The sequence below is a fragment of the Pleurodeles waltl genome, chromosome 4_2, assembly GCF_031143425.1.
Source record: "Pleurodeles waltl isolate 20211129_DDA chromosome 4_2, aPleWal1.hap1.20221129, whole genome shotgun sequence".
NCBI classification, from domain to species: Eukaryota; Metazoa; Chordata; class Amphibia; order Caudata; family Salamandridae; genus Pleurodeles; species Pleurodeles waltl.
In genome coordinates this window covers 869,011,608-869,032,380 of record NC_090443.1, presented here as the reverse complement: position 1 = coordinate 869,032,380, position 20,773 = coordinate 869,011,608, and the positions used below count along the sequence as shown (strand labels likewise).

At 43.3% G+C, this 20,773-nt stretch overlaps 1 protein-coding gene across 1 annotated transcript in view; it reads left to right on the top strand.

Annotated features, from left to right (window-relative positions):
* LRRC42 (leucine rich repeat containing 42) overlaps positions 1–20,773 on the top strand; it is a 152,877-nt gene that overhangs the window by 109,080 nt on the left and 23,024 nt on the right. The window contains exon 6 of the mRNA XM_069232640.1: positions 2,739–2,852. Coding sequence (XP_069088741.1) covers positions 2,739–2,852 — 114 coding nt within the window. The remainder of the gene's footprint in view (positions 1–2,738; positions 2,853–20,773) is intronic.

The following is a 20,773-nucleotide window of genomic DNA, read 5'->3' as shown; positions in this document are numbered from 1 at the left end:
AGTCTTCGCCCCAGCCACCCTGGGTTCCAGCATTATCTATTTCTTCTAGTTCTTGGGCCCCCATTATGTTCTTTGGGATTTCACATTGACCACTTCCTTCAAATGACCCACTAACTTTGACATCAGATCTGAAAGCGTGGTTAATTTGTCTAAGACACGTGGGGAACTACACCTACGGACTGGGCCCTTACTACCAGATCATTAGGATTTGTGATCTTTTCATCAATGCCTGCAACATACATGGCTAAGGTGTTTAGGGGACTAATCTGTATATCCATCTTGTTAGCTTGATAATTCATTTCCTCCACTGAGTTCTGTAAGTTGCCAAGTGCTCTGACCCATAAAGACTCTTGAAGCCCCTGTGGATCCTCACTGCCTGCTCTAAGGGGGCTAGAGTTCTTTGGTGCTTCCGTGCCATAGGAGGCCAGCATTTTCTCCCATTCTTTGAAATGAAGGTATGAAAGATCTTTGACAGATGTTATTGGGTCCTCCTCAGCACCAGCAGATTGCATTTAATAATTTTTTGTACCTTTTTGCATATTTTGTTGTCTATGTCCTTAACTGCTAAGAGTGGTCCCTTCAGGCCACTGTGCAAATTGACCAGAGCCAAGCGCTCCTTGGTGCTTCTGGGCCAAGAAGGGCCCATTTATTTTCCTTTTCTTCAATTTGTGAAATTACCTGAAACAAGCCATTGTCTCCCAACGACGAGTTAATAGAAGGCCGTGTTGGGTTTCCCTGTCATAGATTTATGCCAAGATTCCTTGTAATCTGGTTCAGACTGCTCAGGAAACCCTTCATGCAAAACTCTAAAAGAGGTATTCGTGTGATAGTTATTGGCTTGTTGTTGATCCCTATGCTGGACCATACTTTGAGAGGGCGGGCCAGTTGTTTGGGGAAGAGTGCCTAATGCGAAGAGAAGAACAGCTTCCTGGCTCCTCTACCTCTCTTAACAGAGGACAGAGCCCTTTTATCAATAATCACGATAGGGTTTAAGGGGACAGGAATCCCCTTAATGTTGGAATTGGTAGAGAAGATGGCTGCCTCAGCATGCTTTAGATAGTTAAATTTAGAGGTAATTTTTGGCTGGCAAAGTTTTAAAGTTGGTCCTTCTAAAACTTTTGCTGCCGTCTCGTGGAGGTAGCGTCCGAGTCATGCGATGTTAATGGCGTAGTTGGAGTTAGAGGTAACATCAAGTCTGGGGAGGCTGGATATGCTGTGTTGATTGCCATCTTTTTTCCTCCGTTTGAGAGTCACCACTGGCCCTCTTGACTTGCCTGATCTCATTCTGTGGTCTGCCCGCTGAAGCCGCCTGTAGACGGAGTCAACTGCGCCGCCTCACTCCTCCTTAGCGCTGTTAGCTTTACCCTAGAGAAGTGTCTCAAGGAGGAGGCACGAGCACGCTAATGGGTGTATTATCCTCCTCATCCCCCTCATTCTTCTTAAATTCCTTTTGGGTTCCTTTTTCCTATGAACCACTTGTTTCTAGCTGGGCCCCCTGTTCCACTTTTTTCTCCATTCTGTGCCGCTACACCCTATTCTTACTCCTTATGTTAACCCTTTGGCTAGAAGTGGGGCACGAGCACACAAAGTCCCTCAGCACCACTCGCCACTCCCCTTACTGGAAGATTGCAGGATACCAAGGGGACAAAGTGGGCTATGTAATCGGCTTCTGGTTCTTTGTTTTACTCCTTATTTACGAATTAGCTTGAATCTTTGTTAATTTGGTTATAGCCAGTTAGGTTAAGTCGCTGTAAGTGGCGCCGTGACGCAGTGGTGCAATGATGCAGGGGGCAGGCTTCAGAAGCAGATAGCAGTAAGCAACGTGATGTTCCACATAGAAGAGGAAGTGGTTTTCAATAGCTAGTAGCAGGTAAGCAACAGCAGATAAGAATCCTTGTGATTCTATCTAAAACATATTGAAAACTTAGTATAAAACTTGAGACTTAAAGTAGGCGTGGTAGCTGAGCACCCACTGCCGTTTGTCTTGTTGCAGCACACGAAAGCCCAGAATGTCGAGAAAAGCCAAAAGGGTGGTAAATGGGGGCCCCTCCCCCCGAGGGAGCAAGCTGCACTGGCCTAATGCCAGCCGCTTCCACCTGACTCTAAAGGGGACCCACAGCTCTGAGCCTTACCGACGGTCTGCACTCGGAGGGCTTGGATAGTTGCCAAGCTCCTCTAGAGACCACCTAGGACCTCCTTGCGTCCTGTGCCGCCTCCAGCGTCTACTTGCCGGTTCAGCCTGTTTTGCCCACCCTGGGACTGTGCTCTGGCCCACGCCGGCTGCCCTACGCCGGCTTCCCTAGGGCTATGGCAACACCTGGACGTCCTCTCTGGTCTTCAACCTGCTACAACCTGCCTTCGGCACGGTGCAGAACTGAAGCAGGACGAAGCAGGAGCTGGAACCAGACAGGCAGGCTGGAACCAGGCAGACTACAGGCAGGCTACAGGCCCAGGTTAGAGGGAGCAGGAGCGGAGAGCAGATCAGAGACCCCCCATCCCTGCAGCTCCTCACAGCACACTCTGAAACAGCCCACCTCCTCACGTGACTCTGTAACGCTGTCAAGCTCATTTATTTGAATGGCAGCAGAACATGATATCTCGTGCGTAAACATTCTTTGGTATACCAGTGTTGAACCTCTAATCCTTAGGTCATTCCACAAGACAGAACAATCTTGCTGCTTTAGACAGTAAGACACGCTTGAATGCATGCACACTAAATTGATTAATTGTCTTCACAGGACAGAAAATCAGCTATTGAAAGATTTGCCGACAAATTAGGCCTGGTTATTGCTGAAGATCCTTTAAAAGAATTTGATCATGCAAAATGCAAGACTCAAGGTTGGGCGGAACAGGTACTTCTAATTAACTAGTTATTGTATCACGTTTTCTCTTTAACGTTGTCTCATCTCTCTTACTGTAACAAGTGTTTAGAAAATTGTATATTCAGCATGTTTAGACTTGCCAGAAGGACTATTTATATTGTCTTTTTAAATATTCAAGTGTAAAAAATATTGGAATCTTGAATTTGCCTAATCTAAAATAGGTGTATTTTTGGGGAATGTGTTTTTTACAGTCAATGAAAAAAAAAAGTTTTTTAGTAAAGGCTTGCTGCGGAGCAAGCTTCGGTTTTAATTTTGAAGTTCAAGTTCTTTACGGTAGTACTGCAACTTTTCAATTGATACATTACTGGATGCGTTAGAAGATGGATTAAAAAACTAAATTTTATGTACAGATTCCACAGTAGTATGATGGTAGGGTGTTTTCTGTCTTCTCTTGATTTTCAGATTTATTTGAATTGCTCCTAACCTCTTTAAATGATATTTAAGTGTTTTGTGACATTTATATTTTTGTAGGTACTTAGGTTATAGTTTCCAGTGACGTACATATGAGTAATTTGATGATCCAATCTTCTTTGGTCACTGAATCCCAGTGGGAATATATCAGAGAATAGACTTTTATTCCACAAAGACATTTCTCTTACAATATACATGAACAAAATTTAAGTCAATAAGTCCAGCAAACAATTGGCATCTGTTTTCATTTTGTTAGACCACCAACAACACAACATACAACAACTTGCTGTGCTTGAACTTTCTAACTAGGTGGATGTTGTAATCTCATAGTTTGTTAAAAGCAAAACCTCTGTGTTCACTATGGAGCTATGCTAGTGGTTAATGTCTTCAATCTTGATTTTGCACTGGCATAAAGAGCTTTATCTCTTTAACTAGAAATATGTAATTCTGGACGCTTCTGTAAGCTCACCCTAGATTTCTTGCCTATCCACAGCATATGGGGAAATGGTGGAAAGAAATTTCCTGTAACAGGATTTGCCCATCTGTATACATTGTAATGTCTGGGCCTGATGATGTGGCATTTTATGTATTCAGTAGTTGAAAGAAACTCATATCTGCTATAATGTAGGAATGGAAAAGAAAGTCTTATTACTTTCTCCTGATTGTAGCTGAAATTCCAGCTTTGCAGATACCTCATATGCAGAACAAACAAATGCTGATGACAAGGAAATGACCTGCTTCAAACCTCACTTTCATTGTTATGAAAAAAGAATCTTACATATCCATGCTGGAACTTGCTGTCGGCAAGAAGAGAAACCTCTGAAGTTCATTGTCCTCCTGTCATATTTCAACAAGTTTGTGGACTTCAAAGAATGTGATGCCTAAGAAATCTGAGTCCATATATATATTTGTTTTACTTTTTAGCAGACTGTCTTATCCATGATAGTCCTCATTTGATAAAATTGTATTTAACATCCCTAAGCCTTTTTTTTTTTAGCCTTTAGTAATTCTTGATCTACTGGGAATTCCATGGACGTGTTCTATCCACCTCTGCAGTACTGGCACAAAATGGCTAAACTGGGACCTGATATCAAACAAAGAGGTCATATAGGAAACATTTCTACCTCAGGCATCTATGCACTTCTTTCCTTATTAGCAGGTCCCACTTATTTTGGGAATCATATAAGTCGTAAAAATCACCTGGATTTCATGTCTGTCCATCTATCAAGATTGCCTTTAGTATGGTGCTTACTACTCAAGCAAATTGTCTCTAGCAAGGGAGTAGCCAGAAAAATAAAATTCCTCAAACTTCAAGCCACATGGAACTAAATGTTCTAGCAAAGTGCACAATCCTCAACCCTTTCTATTAAGGAGCCAGTGGGCATTGTTCCCCAGAGGAAAAAGCTTCAGAATGATGCATTTTACAGCATGATCTGAAAAGAATGTGGCCAAAAACTTCACATTTACCTGCATTGACTTCTGTATTGGATTTACTCTTTTCTTTTTTCTCTCAATTTTTCTTTTCTACTTCTTTCTTTTCTCCCTTTTCATTCTCCTCTCGTTTCATGTTTCCATCTTTCAAGCGTTCTGTCCTTTTTTATATTCATGTTTTATTTTCCTTCCTAATTCTGTCTTTGCTTTCCTTAGTCTCATTTGCATATTCTTGTTCCATTCTTTCTTCTTATCCTTCTCCTGTCCTTCCTTTGCCCCTTCTCCCATCCCTCTTTCTTCTTGAATTCTTTCCATTTGAAAATTCTTTATTTTTTCTCTTCCACTCATCTCTCATTTCTTCTTTCAATTATTCCATTCTATTGTCTGCTTTCCTTTCTTGCTATCCTCCCATTTTTATTTCTTTGTTCCTTCCTTTTTAGGTTGAGAATAGCAGCGCACAAGCGCTGCTCATCTTGACATATTGTAATCTATTTTGTGGTCTTAAACCACGCCCATCACTTTCAGTGGGTCCTGGGCCTGCCTTTCAAAACTCCCTTGATGTAGTTGGTAAATGCTTTAGGTTTGTCCCACCTTGAGGCTGGTTTGTTACCGCCTTGGAGACTGACCCTGTTAGATGGATTATTGCACGCTTGGCCATGTAACTTGGTGTAGCACATTATTTGTTTCTTTTGCCTTGCTTTGCGCTGCGTGGCAGTATGTTGTTTCTTCATCTTCCCTTTTTTTAGGCACCTTGCTATTTCTTTGTGATGTCTGTGGGGTCTTTTTATTTTTTTGCAGTTTTATGTAGCGGAAATTCGATAGAAAGGTATTGGAGCACTTTATTTTTTTGCAGTTTTATGTAGCGCAAACTCAACACAAAGGTATTGGAGCGCTTTATACGTTTTGCAGTTTTATATAGCTCAAATGAGATACAAAGGTTTTACAGCACTTTACATGAGCACTGGTTACATTACACAAGATCACATTCATTTTTGGTAGCAAAGGGGATTAAGTGACGTGCCCAGAATCGCAGGATGTTGAGATGACGATGAAACTCAAATGTGTTCTCCAGCTCCAAAGTCATCAGCTCTGACCCTTACGCCACATCCTCTCCCCCCTTAGGGTTCTTTGTCTGGTGCGTGTTGGGGCAGTCTGGGAATAACTTTATTTTTTATATTTTTATATAGCGCTTGGTAATACAGGTTCTGCCATTTCATAGCACTGCAAAGCAGGTGCCATTCTTTAAAAAATCGCTATAATTCATTTTCATCAACCTCGCAGAGATGAAGAGGTAAAAAAGCTATGGCAGGATTGTAATCTGTGACATTCACATTCTGTCAAGACCTCTGTGGTGGGTACATTAACCAAATAACTTGAGTAGAGCTTAACACTAGGGGATAGCACGTGCTCTTGATAGCCTCCAGAGGGTCACCAACCAAGCACATAGGTTAATTCTAGGCAAGAAGATGGCGTAAGGTGTTGTCTCAAAAATGTTGGAAAAGGAGTCGTAACTCCAGACCCAAGCACTTCACGGCCTCAAGCTTGATAGCAAAAAACATCTAGCCTTTGGATGTAAATTGGGCTTCTTCAGATAGAGTTCAGTTGGTAGAGGCAGCCATTTTCCTAACCCTGTGGCACAAAGAAGCTAACACAAGAGTGCCTCAGTGAGAGGAGCAGCATATCATAGGGCCCAAATGTGGAGCAAACTCTGTCACTTCCTCCTCTTAGAATTCACTGGTGTCATGGCTTTGATAGTCCCCTCACACTTACTGTGACCTTTCAGATGCCACTTCCAGCGCTGTCTAAAACAGCGCTCGAATAGCACTGCTTCCTGTTTGAAGAGGCCCCACCACGAATACCCCCACAGTCGTAGGCGCAAAGCGCTTCACCATCACCCTCTGAACTCCTGTGTATAATATCACAGCCAGTCGGTAGGAATGAGGCAAAAACACTCCCAAGATGGTGGCCTCGTTGTGTCCTCTCACCTGCAGCGACAGGCTTGAGAGGGTTGCTGTGGCACCTGACATACATCCACTACACTCCAAACTAAAACACATAGTTAAAAGACATAGTTATTTACAATGCCAATTGCTCTAACTCTCACAAATGCGAGACCTAGTACATTGCAAATGCTGGTTTCTTCTTGCTACCCCTTTTTAGGTCGAGTGCAAGCGTTCGACCTCGTGTATGCCTTTAGTATACTTCTTATGGCTTAAAGAGATTTCATTTGTTGGTTGCAGTGTCCTTTAAAAATTGTTGCTTACTAGTGGTCAGTTCAGCCTTTTTCTCCCTCCTTTTTCTGTTTTAGAGCGGTGCCCAACTACTGTATTCCACGTTGATTTCTTTATCTGTTGCTGTGACTGACTATTTCTGTCATTTCTATGGTGCTCCCTTTTCACTGTGGTTGTTTTAGGCTGGTAGCTGCCTGCGTTTTATTGCAGCATTCCGTTCCTCCAATATCCTCCCATGTTGCTGACATTTGTTTTGACTTTATTCCAGTGCTGTCCTCGTTTACCTCTGGCTCCTAAAATAAGCTTATTTCACAAAGAAACACCCGGGCTTAGCCCACCGCTCGCGAAAGCCACAATATGCCCTTTCTGGTAGAATGTAGCTAAACCTAGATGCAAAGATGTGAAACTTGCTTAGCCTCGCATCGCATCTCGAGTCTCTCTCCAGGGCCCCTTGCTGCCAGCACTCACAACATCACACACAGGGCATCTCCTTTATTGGGGCCCTAAATCTTCTCAGGCAGCTCTGCTCCTTGAAATGCAGGCAAGAATGCTTGCAAGACTTTTCATTCTGTTAAAATAAAAATAAAATACTTTTCCAGCCTTATTTTTCAATTTCTGTTCAAGTATTGCAGTCATCTTCTCATCTCTCCTCAAGGGCTTGTTATTTCTGATATCAGTAGCCGCCAGTAACCACCAAAACATGGCAGTAAAAGACAAAATTATGAGACAGACTTGACCAATTTATGTGGCAAGAAAAGTCCAGTTCTGAATTTACAATGCCAATAGCTATAACTCAAGAAAATGCAAAACCTATTGCATTGCAAATGCCTGTTCCAAATTTCTTTCTTTTCTCCCCCCCATTGTTTTTGCCTTTCTGTCCTTCTCTCCATCTTTCCATTCTTCTTGTGTGCCTACATTCTATCCTGCTATCTTTTAACTGTTCTTCTTTCTTTTATTTGCCTTCTTCCTTCCTTCAAACTGTTTCATTGTATCTTCCTCTAACTTATTTTTTCTTTTATATTCAAATATTTATTTTTCATTGTGTCCCCATTTTAAGCTGTTTTGAACTCCTCCACGCCTTCCCCATCCCACAGTTGTACCACTGTAATTTATTCTTCCAGAGGGGGCCGTAAAACAATTTAATCTGTCCCAGATACCCCTGTTTAAGTTTTGTTCGAAATGGGGTCTCTAGTTGGCAGAGGTATTAACCTTTGTCCAAATAGAGACCACAATCCTAGTCAGGGTAAGTCACACACAATCCAAATTATCCTGTGCCCATCCTCTGGTAGCTTGGCACTGAGCAGTCAGGCTTAACTTAAAAGGCAATGTGTAAAGTATTTGTGTAATAAATCATACAGTAACACAGTGAAAACACCACAAAAAATGCACCACACAGGTTTACAAAAATATATGATATTTATCTGGTTAAATTAAGGTCAAAACGATAAAGATTCAATAGCCACAAGTTGAGATATCACTTTTGCAAGATTACAAAGAGTCTTAAATCTTAGGAACCAACAGTTGTCTCTTGTTTGCACAAAGTACCTGGTTTGTGTCAAGAATAACATGCACGGAGACTGCAGAGGAGGAGATGCTTGGAAAAATAGGGTGTGCGTCGATTTTCGGGTGAGGCACAGACGATGCTTCATTTCTTTCCACGCTGCGGGCTTTGCATCGATTTCCGGCACGCAGTCTTGGTTCCTCATTGCGATGCAGTGATCTTTTTGCCCCTGAGGGACGATGCAGGTAAATCCTGGGCATGCAGGAAGAAGTCAGAGTCGTTGCGTCAATCCGATAGGGCTGTGCGGCTAATTTTCTCTCACAAGGCAGGCGCTGCGTCGAATCCTCAATCGGGAAGTGTTTTGCTTCACTACAAACCGAAATCAAACACACACACACTGACAAGAATTTCTGGTATGCAACTCTGTCTGAGAATTACATTTCTTAAACCACTCCGTGAGGCTTGCAAAGAAAGGTCAAAAGTGTACAACTGAAAGTGCACGTTTAAAAATGGTTACAGAAATGAAATGGGAACATGTACAAAGAATATTCTGCTTCAATCTATAAACAGCAAATATATATAAATATACAGATTATATTCATGCACAATGCAAAGCAGATAATAAGAATTAAAAATTCATCACCATGGGGCACAGTTGAATTCACCTCATCTCTCTCCTGCCAGCAACAGTTTGTTGACCCCTGATCGACTGTGAAGAGAGAGAGATCTACCCTCACGGGAAAGATGACAGGCATCAGCGTCCCGATCCTGCCAAAGGTCTGATTCACTCTGTGGTCAATCCGGTTTCGGTCTCTTATGTATCTTAAACAAGCTAGAGAGGAGAATTCTAAAAAAGCCCTCCCGCTCCGCAAGTTGTTTTTCAAAAATTGTGGCTACTGCAGGTCAGTTTTGAAAGGAACACGGAATTGGCCAAGATCCCAAGGTGCTTCTCCAAAACCAAACCGTTCCCTGCCATACCATAAACATCATCTTAGTGCATCCTTATCTCACTGACTCCCCCATGTTATGCATTAGCCCTTGATGAGTGAGAACACGTAGACATGTAGAGTAAAAACATGAGCAAAAAACACATTACATAACATGTTGTGCACGGAAAAATACTTGTAGCTTCTGCACTTCTAACATGACATTGGCTAACGCTAAGTTAAGCATGAAATGAAGTCAATAGGCAAAATGAATCTGGTGGTCACTAATGTGACGGTGTGCTGGAAGCTGAGTGCAACATGGAGTCAGTGGTCAAAACACAAATATCACTACAGGAAGTCGGGCTGTGTCATTCCGGTTCGGCTAATTTCTCGGTCGCAAAACGGCTGTGTGACGTTTCCGGCAGGCTGCGTGTCGATTTTCGGCACACAAGGAGTTTTTTGAGGAGACTTCAGACAACAGGAGGCAAGCTCAATCCAAGCCCTTGGGGAGCACTTATCAGCAAAGTCAGAGGGCAGCAGGGCAGCAGTCCTTCTCAGCAAAGCAGTCCAGAGGAGTCCTTTGGGCAGCCAGGCAGTTGACAAGCTGCAGGTTCAGGTCCAGAAGTGTCTGATTTGATGGGGTCAGGGACCCAGATTATATACACAAAAATGCTTTTGAAGTGGGGGAAACTTCAAAGAGTGGTTTTGAAGTGCGCAAGGCCCCCCTTCAGTACAAGTCTGTCTGCCAGGGTCCCAGTAGTGGGGTAGGCAGTCCATTGTGTTAGGGGAGGCCACTGTGTTTGTGGTTGTCTGGATGAAATGCACAAGGGAGCTATCAACCAGCCCAGCCCAGACGTCGATTGGAGACAGACTGTAAGCCACAGATGGATTTTAAGTGCAGAGAAATGCTCACTTTATAAAACTAGCATTTCTAAAAAAAGTTATATAAAATCCAAACTCGCCAAAAAGCAGGATTTTGTATGACCATTCTGGCCATACTAAATATGACCTGGTTACCCCTTTCTGATCAGAATCTACCACTCAAACAGTATATGAGGGTAGCCCTAATGTTATCCTATGAAAGGAGCAGGCCTCACAGTAGTGGAAAACCAATTTAGGAGTTGGTGAGGTGAGTATTGGTGAGGTTGGATTTTATATTACTATTTTAGAAATGCCACTATTAGAAAGTCCTCGCTGTTCATAACCAACTCTAATGTATAAGGAGTAAGACGTTTCAACGCAATCATAGAGCCTTTGGGTATGTGGGCTTCTTAGCTTTTGAACCAAAATATTTCTTTATGTAGAACAGACGTATTCTTGTACCTGTAATTTTTTTGTGTGTATATTTTCCAGAACCTGGAATGTTTGTTGACCCACATTTGTGTCAGTTTTCCTTGAACTGTATGTCCTCTGATGAATTAGTTGTATATTCCAGATAGTAATTTAATGTTCATTCAAACGTGTTTTGATTATACTTTCAATTTTACAAGCTTTTTCCTCACAGCCACTTCAGTAACTTGATAAAATTCAACGTGTCAGAAATAGCTTTAGGGTTCAACTTGAATTTCGGACCTGCATATGGATGAGTAACTTCGGGACCTTTTATGATGGCATTTCAGTGGCTCCAATTGCAACATAAATTAGTTCAATTTTTTATTATGGATTCCTGTTTTCATCGGTTATATATTTATTGCATACCATTTCATTGATATTTATTTCATGTGTATGGGCAAACATGGGTTTGTCCTTTGGAGATAGCTGTTAAATGGGTCTCACCTTGTTGTAGCGGCCAGGGTTTCAAGTCCTTACATTCCTTTTTAGACACCCTATCCTGTTCCTCTCCCCTACAGGCCACCTAGAGATTTCTGCTGCATTTCATGTGTGAGGCAATTCTGTCGGAGCTCTGCTAGTTCAGATAAGTTCTATTTTCCATTCAGCTTTCAAAAAAATCTTACCCTGAAGATATACCTCATACATGCCTCATTTCCTGCTTATCTGCTTGCTTCTGCTTCTTTGAGTCAACGCATTCCCTGACTAAAAGATGTCAGTGGTTGAATCCAAAACAGTGTGCACGGGACCCGTGTCTGGGCATACCCCTCCCACTTAGTGAAGTGGATTAGAGTGGAGTGGAGTGGAGTGGAGTGGAGTGGAGTGGAGTGGTGTGGTTTAGAGTGGAGTGAATTAGATAGGGGTGGCTTGGCGGGGATAAGAGTGAAGTGGACTAGTGTGGAGCAAAGTGGGCGAGAGTGGAGGGGTTGATAGTGGAGTGGGTAGGCCTAGTGTCCGCGACATGAAACGCAACATGGACACATCGCATTTTTACATTTAAATGGTTTAGAGTGGAGTGGAGTGGATTGGAGCAGAGTTGACTGGGTTTGAGTGGATTAGAGTGGAATGAATTGGAGTGGATTGTGGTACAGTGGTTCCCAATTTCTAGTCCGGGGACCCCTGGGAGTCCACAAAGCCTCCTCATGGGGTCTGTGACAGTCTAAAAAATGAAATAATATTAACAGATTAATAAAGTGTACATAAAGTGGCTAAATGTACAGCTGAACATTTTAAAACGTACTGTAAATGTCAAGGAATTTGAAATTATGAGGCTAAAAATGAAATTAGTGTCCTCAGATTGATTTGTGGGAGCAGTGCTGGTGCAGCAAACCGAATATACTGTGAACAACCTGTGGCATCTCTTGAATTTAAAAAAGCTTCAACCTTCCTACTAAAACTATTTTTTTGTATTTTTTATTTTTATTTGCATAATAAATAAAATGTGGTATTTGTGTATGTGTTTGATGAATGCCCGTTTCTGTATTTTTTGTGTATTGTTTAGAGTTTCAGATCATCAACAATGCTTAGGCCAGGGTCCCCTGATTCCAATAATGATTCAGTGGTTGGTCCCCAAGTTCCAGTAATGATTAAGTGGATGGCCACAGAAGTCAAAAGGTTGGGAATCACTGTTGCAATAGATTAGAGCAGATTGGAGTAATTTGGATTGAAGTGTTTTAGAGTGAAGTGGATTGGATTAGAGTGGATTGCAGTGGAGTAGGTTGGAGTGGTGTGGATTAGAATGGTGTAGGTTGGAGTGGTGTGGATTGGAGCAGATCGGAGTGATTTGGATTGAAGTGGTTTAGAGTGAAGTGGAATGGATTAGAGTGGATTGCAGTGGAGTAGGCTGGAGTGCATTGGAGTGGATTGGATCAGAGTGATGCAGGTCAGAGTGGTGCAGATCGGATTGGTGCGGAGTGGAGTAGACTGCAGTGGATTATTATAAAGATGATTGGAATGGACTGGGTTGGAGTGGAATGAGTGGATTGGATTAGAGTGCTTTGGAGTGGATTGGAGTGGTGTGGTGTCGATTGGAGTTGATAACAGTGGACAGTGGAGTGGATTACAGTGGACAGTGGAGTGAATTTAAGCAGATTGGTTTGAGTTAGAGTGGATTAGAGTGTAATGGACTAGAATAGAGTGGAATGGAGTCAACTGGAGTGAATTAGAGTGGAATGAAGTGGATTAAAGTGGAATGGACTGGAGCGGAGTAGACCTGGTTAAAGTGGAGTGGATTGCAGTGGAGTGGATGAGAGAGAGTGGAGTGGGGTGCATTAGAGTGGATTGAAGTGTATTAGAGATGAGGGATTAGAGTGGATGAGAGTGGAGTGGATTGGAGCAGAATGGACTGGGTTGGAGTGGAGTAGATTACAGTGGATTGGAGTGGATTAGAGTGGAGTGCATTGTATTATAATGGAGTGGATTGGAGTGGAGTGGCATAAATTGCCTCTTCTTATTTCTTACATTATTCAACAGTGCTGCATAATTTGGCCCTCCTCTGCAACAAAGGTGTAGTGGCAATTCCTATGCAGAATGTTCAGTGTACAAAACATTAACACAATAGGCTGATACCATGTTTTTTCAAATGGCCGTGTTCTTATTATCATCCTGGTATCATTTGCCAATGCAGAGGCAAAGAGAGGGGACGCGACCTTCTCATGGTGTCACAAGCGCCTCAAGTGACTGCTATAATAACATGATTAACTGTCAGTAGAAGTGACCCTTGGCACCCCGTACTGCAGCAGAAAAAAAAAACCAAGAAAAACATCACTCTGGAGGAAGCAGGCAGAGTAGAAGGGGGAAAGAAATAGTATCTCAATCAAGTCGGAGCAGTGGACGGGCACTGATTATGTTGACTCAATCTGTGCTTTGTCCGTGCTCCACAGCAAGCATCAGACGTTTTGCCTGAACTAGCCCATTAACACCTTAGCTGCTGGGATCCCCTGCCCCCAAGTTCTGGGCCCTTTTCTGGCTATTTGGGGTAGTTCAGACTTAGGCCTTCATAACGTTTTGTCCACATAAGCTATCCACGCCAAATTTGCATCCTTTTTTCCCAACATCCTAGGGATTCTAAAGGTACCCAGAGTTTGTGGGTTTCCCTGGAGGAGTCCTAGAAATGAGCCAAAATACAGGTAAAATTTCGTTTTTTTCCAGAAATAAATGGGGGGAAAGGGCTGCAGAAGAAGGCATGTGTTTTTTCTCTGAAAATGGCATCAACAAAGAGTTTGCGGTGCTAAAAATCACCATCTTCCCAGCTTTCAGGAACAGGCAGACTTAAATCAGAAAACCACATTTTTCAACACAATTTTGTCATTTTACTGGGACATACCCCATTTTTACTATTTTTTTTGCATTCAGCCTCCTCGCAGTTAGTGACAGAAATGGGTGTGAAACCAATGCCAGATGAGGCACAGCTAAACATTTCTGAAAAGTAGACACAATTCTGAATTCAGCAAGGGGTCATTTGTGTAGATCCTTCCAGGTTTTCCTACAGAAAGTAACAGCTGAAATTAAACAAAATTAAATTGAGGTAAAAAACAGCCATTTCTGTCCACGTTTTCATCTATAACTTTTTCCAGCTATGGAAGATTTTTGAAAGCAATTTACCTTTACGTCTGCTGGACTCTTCTGGTTGTGGGGATATATACGGCCTGCAGGTTCATCAAAAACTCTAGGTACCCTGAGCCAATAAATGAGATGCACCTTGCAATGGGTTTTCATTGTATACCGGGTATACAGCAATTAATTTGGTGAAATATAAAGAGTGAAAAATGGGTAACAAGGAAACCTTTGTATTTCGAAAATAGGCACAAGATAAGGTGTTGAGAAGCAGTGACTATTTGCACATCTCTGAATTCTGGGTACCCGTACTAGCATGTGAATTACAGGGAATTTCTCAAATAGACTTCTTTTTTACACACTGTCTTACATTTGGAAGGAAAAAATGTAGAGAAAGACAAGGGGCAATAACACTTGTTCTTCTATTCTGTGTTCCCCAAATTATCCCGATAAAAATGGTACCTCATTTGTGTGGGTAGTCCTAGTGTCCGCGACATGAAACGCAACATGGACACATCACATTTTTACATTGAAATCAGGCATGTTTTTTTGGGGAAAGTGCCTAGCTGTGGATTTTGGACTCTAGCTCGGCCAGCACCTAGGGAAACCTACCAAACTTGGCCATTTTTTAAAACTAGACACCTGGGGGAATCTAGGATGAGGTGACTTGTGGGGCTCTCATAAGGTTCTGTTTACCCAGAAACCTCAAAATTTGGCAAAACAAACACTTTTCCTCACGTTTTGGTGATGGAAAGTTCTGGAATCTGAGAGGAGCCACAAATTTCCGTCCACCCACCATTTCCCCCAAGTCTCCCGATAAAAATGGTACCTCACTTGTGTGGGTAGGCCTAGTGCCTGTGTCAGGAATGGATCACACAACGGTCAGTATCAGTCCTTACATGAGGGCAACTGTTGACCCTGGGGTGATCCATTCCTGAGGTAGGCACTAGGCACAGGCACTCAAGTGGGGTAGCGCTTTTATCAGGACAGGTGGGGAAACACTGTGTGGTAGGAATTTTGTGGATCTCACCATATTCCTGTAGTTTGTGTTTCAGAAATGCAAGAAAAAAATAGTTTATATTCAACATTTTGCCTTTGCAGTGTACCCTAGGTAAGAAAACTTTGAGGAATCCACACAAGCCACACCTCTGTGGACTCCTCTGGGTGTCTCGTTTCCAGAAATGTCTGGGTTTAGTAGGTTTCCCTATATGACCACCGAGCCCAGGGCCAAAAACGCAGGTGCCTGCCTTACAAAGCCAGGTTGTTTTGTGATAGATAATTTTGCTGTCTCCACAAAACGATTTGGGTGGTGTGATTTGGGGCTGAACTAAATTGGAGAGCTCATAAGAGAGTACTCTCTCTGTGCTTGCCGCCGCATGCACCTGCTCTCTGGATTGGGCTAACCCGCTATTGTCCCGCTGCACAGACTGTGCTTGCGAAGGGACTGCAGGACTGTTCTCATCACCTCCCTCCGAATCACTGGAAGAGTAGTTGTCGGATGGGACTCCTCTGACTGAAAAATCACTCCCAGAGTCTGCGCCATTGTCCTATCCCTCAGATGCTGTCTCAGTATCTGCTGTCTCAGTCTCTGATCCTACGTCAGAGTTGTCCTCTATAGCCCGAGTTAGGGCTTCAGCAGCAGTCATCCAACGAGATACTATCTCTGCTACTTGCTAAACTGTCGCTCTAAAACACTAGCCTACGTACACAGTCATACAATTGCTGGTGGGTGTGTGTGTGTGATGCGTACAACAGTAAAGATCGCCTTATCTTCACTTCTTCTCTCAATCAGCACGTTCTCTCAAGACACTCAATAAAACAAAAAATACACACTATTACTTCATCTTGTCTCATGCCAATCATCACAGTCTTTAGCACCTATCCGACCAGTCCGACAATCATTATTGGTGCTCCCACTCCCATGACCTCCTCCTCGGATTCCCTCACTAACACCCACCAAAAGTGCCCTTCATCTCTCCATAGCATCCCTTGCACATACATTTCATTTGTATTATAGCGCAGGTAATGGATGGCTTTACTAATCCATTCAGCTGTTCATATAAAATACAGATTTGATCTTTGCAGTAGGCATATAAACCTTCTGCGCTACTTTATGGCATCAAAACTGCCACTAGACAAAAGTCAGATCGTTTTATAGCAGAAACATAATCACAAGAGTTAGCTTGACTTTTTTTATTGCTGCCTAAAAGCTACAGTTGAAATGTGTCAGTTGGATATGTGCATTGCTTTGAAGACGCAAGCTGCAAGAGAACTGGTGGCGAATATATATATATAAAGAGATCACTTTTATATGTGGGTTCCCTGGGGTCCGATAGCAGCCCCCAGGGAAACCACACACGCATTTACAAAAGTAATCTCTCTCTCTCTCTCTCTCTATATATATATATATATATATATATATATATATATATGTTCGATGGCATGTGTAGCAGCAGATACACATGCTTTGCACATCCCGCCATCTAGTGTTGGGCTCAGTGTGTTACAAGTTGTTTTTCTTCGAAGAAGTCTTTCGAGTCACGAGATTGAGGGACTCCTCCCCTTTCGGCTCCATTGCGCATGGGTGTCGACTCCATCTTAGATTGCTTTTTTTCCGCCATCGGGTTCGGACTTGTTCCTTTTCGCTCCGTGTTTCGGTTCGGAAAGTTAGTTAGAATCTCGGAAAATGTGACGGTATTGTTTGTGTTCGGTATCGGGTTAGTTACTACAGATCGACACCGACTTTTGAAGAGCTCCGGTGGCCCTTCGGGGTTTTTTCGATCCCCCTTCGGGGCCTGGTCGGCCCGGCCACGTGTCTCTTCAAGGCTGATGGAACGGACCCCATTCCGCTTCTGCCCAAAATGTCACAACAAGTATCCATATACAGATCAGCACCTGGTCTGTAACTTGTGTTTGTCTCCAGAACACAAAGAAGATACTTGTGAAGCCTGTTGAGCGTTTCGGTCGAGGAAAACATTGAGACCGAAGAGCGAGAAGACTGCAAATGGTGTCGGTGCCGACAGGACAAAGGCATTTGGAGGAGGAAGAAGAAACCTTCTCCATCCAGGTGTCGGACTTGGACGAGCTCGATCCCGAAGAAACGCCAAAAACCGTGAGTCAGACGTTGAAACATAAAACTCACGAGAAGACCACAAAAGCCCAGGGGACGCCACCGCCAACAGGCCATGGCTTAACCCGTAAAATAGGTGACCGATCATCGGCACCGAAAAAGGGCACGCTTGTGTCGAAGTCATCCGACTCCGGTCGAGATACCGGCACACAGCAATCTCGAGCCCGACTCAGCGGCTCCAAGCAAGTTCGGCACCGAGACAACGGCACCGAAATGGGTCGGCACCGAGAGACCACGATGCCGAAAATAAAGAAAGTGTCGTCGGAGCCGAAAAAGGCTACCGAAAAGGTTTCCATTCCGAAACATCCAGTCTCGGAACCGAAATCAGGTTCCTACACAGAGGAACAGGGGTTGTCCTCCCAAATGCAAGGACATAAGTTCGGACAAGAACTAGAATCAATGGAGCCAGACTACACTCAAAGGAGGCTCCACATTCAAAAGGACACAGGGAAGATAAGCACTCTTCCCCCAATTAAAATGAAAAGAAGACTTGCCTTCCAAGAAAAATACAAGCAGCCACAGGCAAAGGTGGCAAGACAAACAACTCCGCCACCATCTCCACCACCATCAATGCACACATCACCGGTAGCCACTCCACCACTGATGCAATCCCCAACGCATACTGCAATGAGTCAGGACGATCCCGACGCATGGGACCTTTATGATGCACCAGTATCGGATAACAGCCCAGACTGTTACCCAGCGAGACCGTCCCCACCTGAGGACAGTACATCCTACACGCAGGTGGTCTCAAGGGCAGCGGTTTTTCATAATGTCACCTTGCATGCAGAACCGATTGAGGATGACTTTTTGTTTAATACACTATCCTCCACTCATAGCCAATACTTACCTATGCTACCTGGAATGCTAAAACACTCCAAACAGGTGTTTCAGGAGCCTGTGAAGGGCAGGGCCATAACTCCAAGGGTGGAGAAAAAGTACAAGCCGCTGCCTACAGACCCTGTGTATATCACGCAGCAATTAACACCAGACTCTGTGGTAGTAGGGGCAGCTCGCAAGAGAGCAAACTCTCACACCTCGGGAGACGCACCACCTCCAGACAAGGAGAGTCGCAAATTTGACGCTGCAGGGAAAAGGGTTGCAGCACAAGCAGCAAACCAATGGCGCATTGCCAACTCACAGGCACTTCTAGCAAGATATGATAGGGCTCATTGGGACGAAATGCAGCATTTCATAGAACACTTACCCAAAGAGTTCCAGAAAGGGGCACAACAAGTGGTAGAGGAAGGACAAAGTATCTCAAATAATCAGATACGGTCAGCAATGGATGCAGCAGATACAGCTGCAAGGACAGTAAATACTGCTGTAACAATAAGGAGACACGCATGGTTGCGTACGTCAGGATTCAAGCCGGAAATACAACAAGCCGTGCTGAATATGCCTTTTAATGGACAGCAGTTGTTTTGGCCAGAGGTGGACACTGCTATAGAAAAACTTAAAAAAGACACTGATACGGCCAAAGCCATGGGCGCACTCTACTCCCCACAGAGCAGAGGCACATTTCGCAAAACACAGTTTAGAGGGGGGTTTCGAGGACAAACAACCTCACAAACAAGGCCCACTTATCAAAGTCAATATCAGCGGGGAAGTTTTCGGGGGCAATATAGAGGGGGACAATTCCAAAAGAATAGAGGGAAGTTCCAAAGCCCCAAAACTCCTCAAAACAAGCAGTGACTTCCAAGTCACAAATCTCCAACACATAACACCTGTGGGGGGGAGACTAAGCAATTTTTACAAACATTGGGAGGAGATAACAACAGACACTTGGGTACTGGCAATTATCCAGCATGGTTATTGCATAGAATTTCTCACATTCCCTCCAAACATTCCACCGAAAACACACAATATGTCAAAACAACACATGGATCTTCTAAGACTAGAGGTCCAGGCATTGCTACAAAAAGGAGCAATAGAATTAGTACCAATTCAACAGAAAGGAACAGGAGTTTACTCTCTGTACTTTCTCATACCCAAAAAGGACAAAACACTGAGACCTATATTAGATCTCAGAACATTAAATACCTACATCAAATTAGACCACTTTCACATGGTGACATTACAAGACGTAATCCCACTGCTCAAACAACAAGACTACATGACAACACTAGACCTAAAGGATGCATATTTCCATATACCGATACATCCTTCACACAGAAAGTACTTAAGGTTTGTATTCCAAGGGGTACATTACCAATTCAAGGTGTTGCCATTCGGAATAACAACTGCGCCAAGAGTTTTAAAAAAATGCCTAGCAGTAGTAGCTGCGCATATCAGAAGGCAGCAAATACATGTGTTCCCGTACCTAGACGATTGGTTAATCAAAACCAACACACAAAGTACGTCATAGAAACCCTACACAAACTAGGTTTCTCAATCAACTACACAAAGTCACACCTTCAGCCGTGTCAGACACAGCAATACTTAGGGGCAACAATCGACACAGCAAAAGCGATTGCCACTCCAAGTCCACAACGAGTACAAGCATTTCACAATGTAATACAGGTCATGTATCCAAACCAAAGAATACAAGTCAAAATAGTAATGAAACTCCTAGGCATGATGTCCTCATGCATAGCCATTGTCCCAAACGCAAGATTGCACATGCGGCCCTTACAACAGTGCCTAGCATCACAATGGTCACAGGCACAGGGTCAACTACAAGATCTAGTGTTGATAGACCGCCAAACACACACCTCGCTTCAATGGTGGAATCCTATAAATTTAAACCAAGGGCGGCCTTTCCAAGACCCAGTGCCTCAATACGTGATCACAACAGATGCTTCTATGGTAGGATGGGGAGCACACCTCAATCAACACAGCATTCAGGGACAATGGGACTCTCGGCAAAAACGGATTCACATAAATCACTTAGAACTATTGGCAGTATTTCTAGCGTTAAAAGCATTTCAACCAATAATAAGCCACAAACACATTCTTGTCAAAACAGACAACATGACAACAATGTATTACCTAAGCAAACGGGGAGGAACACACTCAACACAGTTGTGTCTCCTAACACAGAAAATATGGCATTGGGCGATACACAACCACATTCGCCTAATAGCACAGTTCATTCCAGGGATTCAGAATCAATTAGCAGACAATGTCTCTCTGGATCACCAACAAAACCACGAATGGGAGATTCACCCCCAAGTACTACACATTTACTTCCACAATTGGGGAACACCACAAATAGACCTGTTTGCAACAAAAGAAAACGCAAAATGCCGAAACTTCGCATTCAGGTACCCACAAGATCAGTCTCTGGGCAATGCGTTATGGATGAGTTGGTCAGGGATATTTGCATACGCTTTTCCCCCTCTCCCACTCCTTCCATATCTAGTAAACAAGTTGAG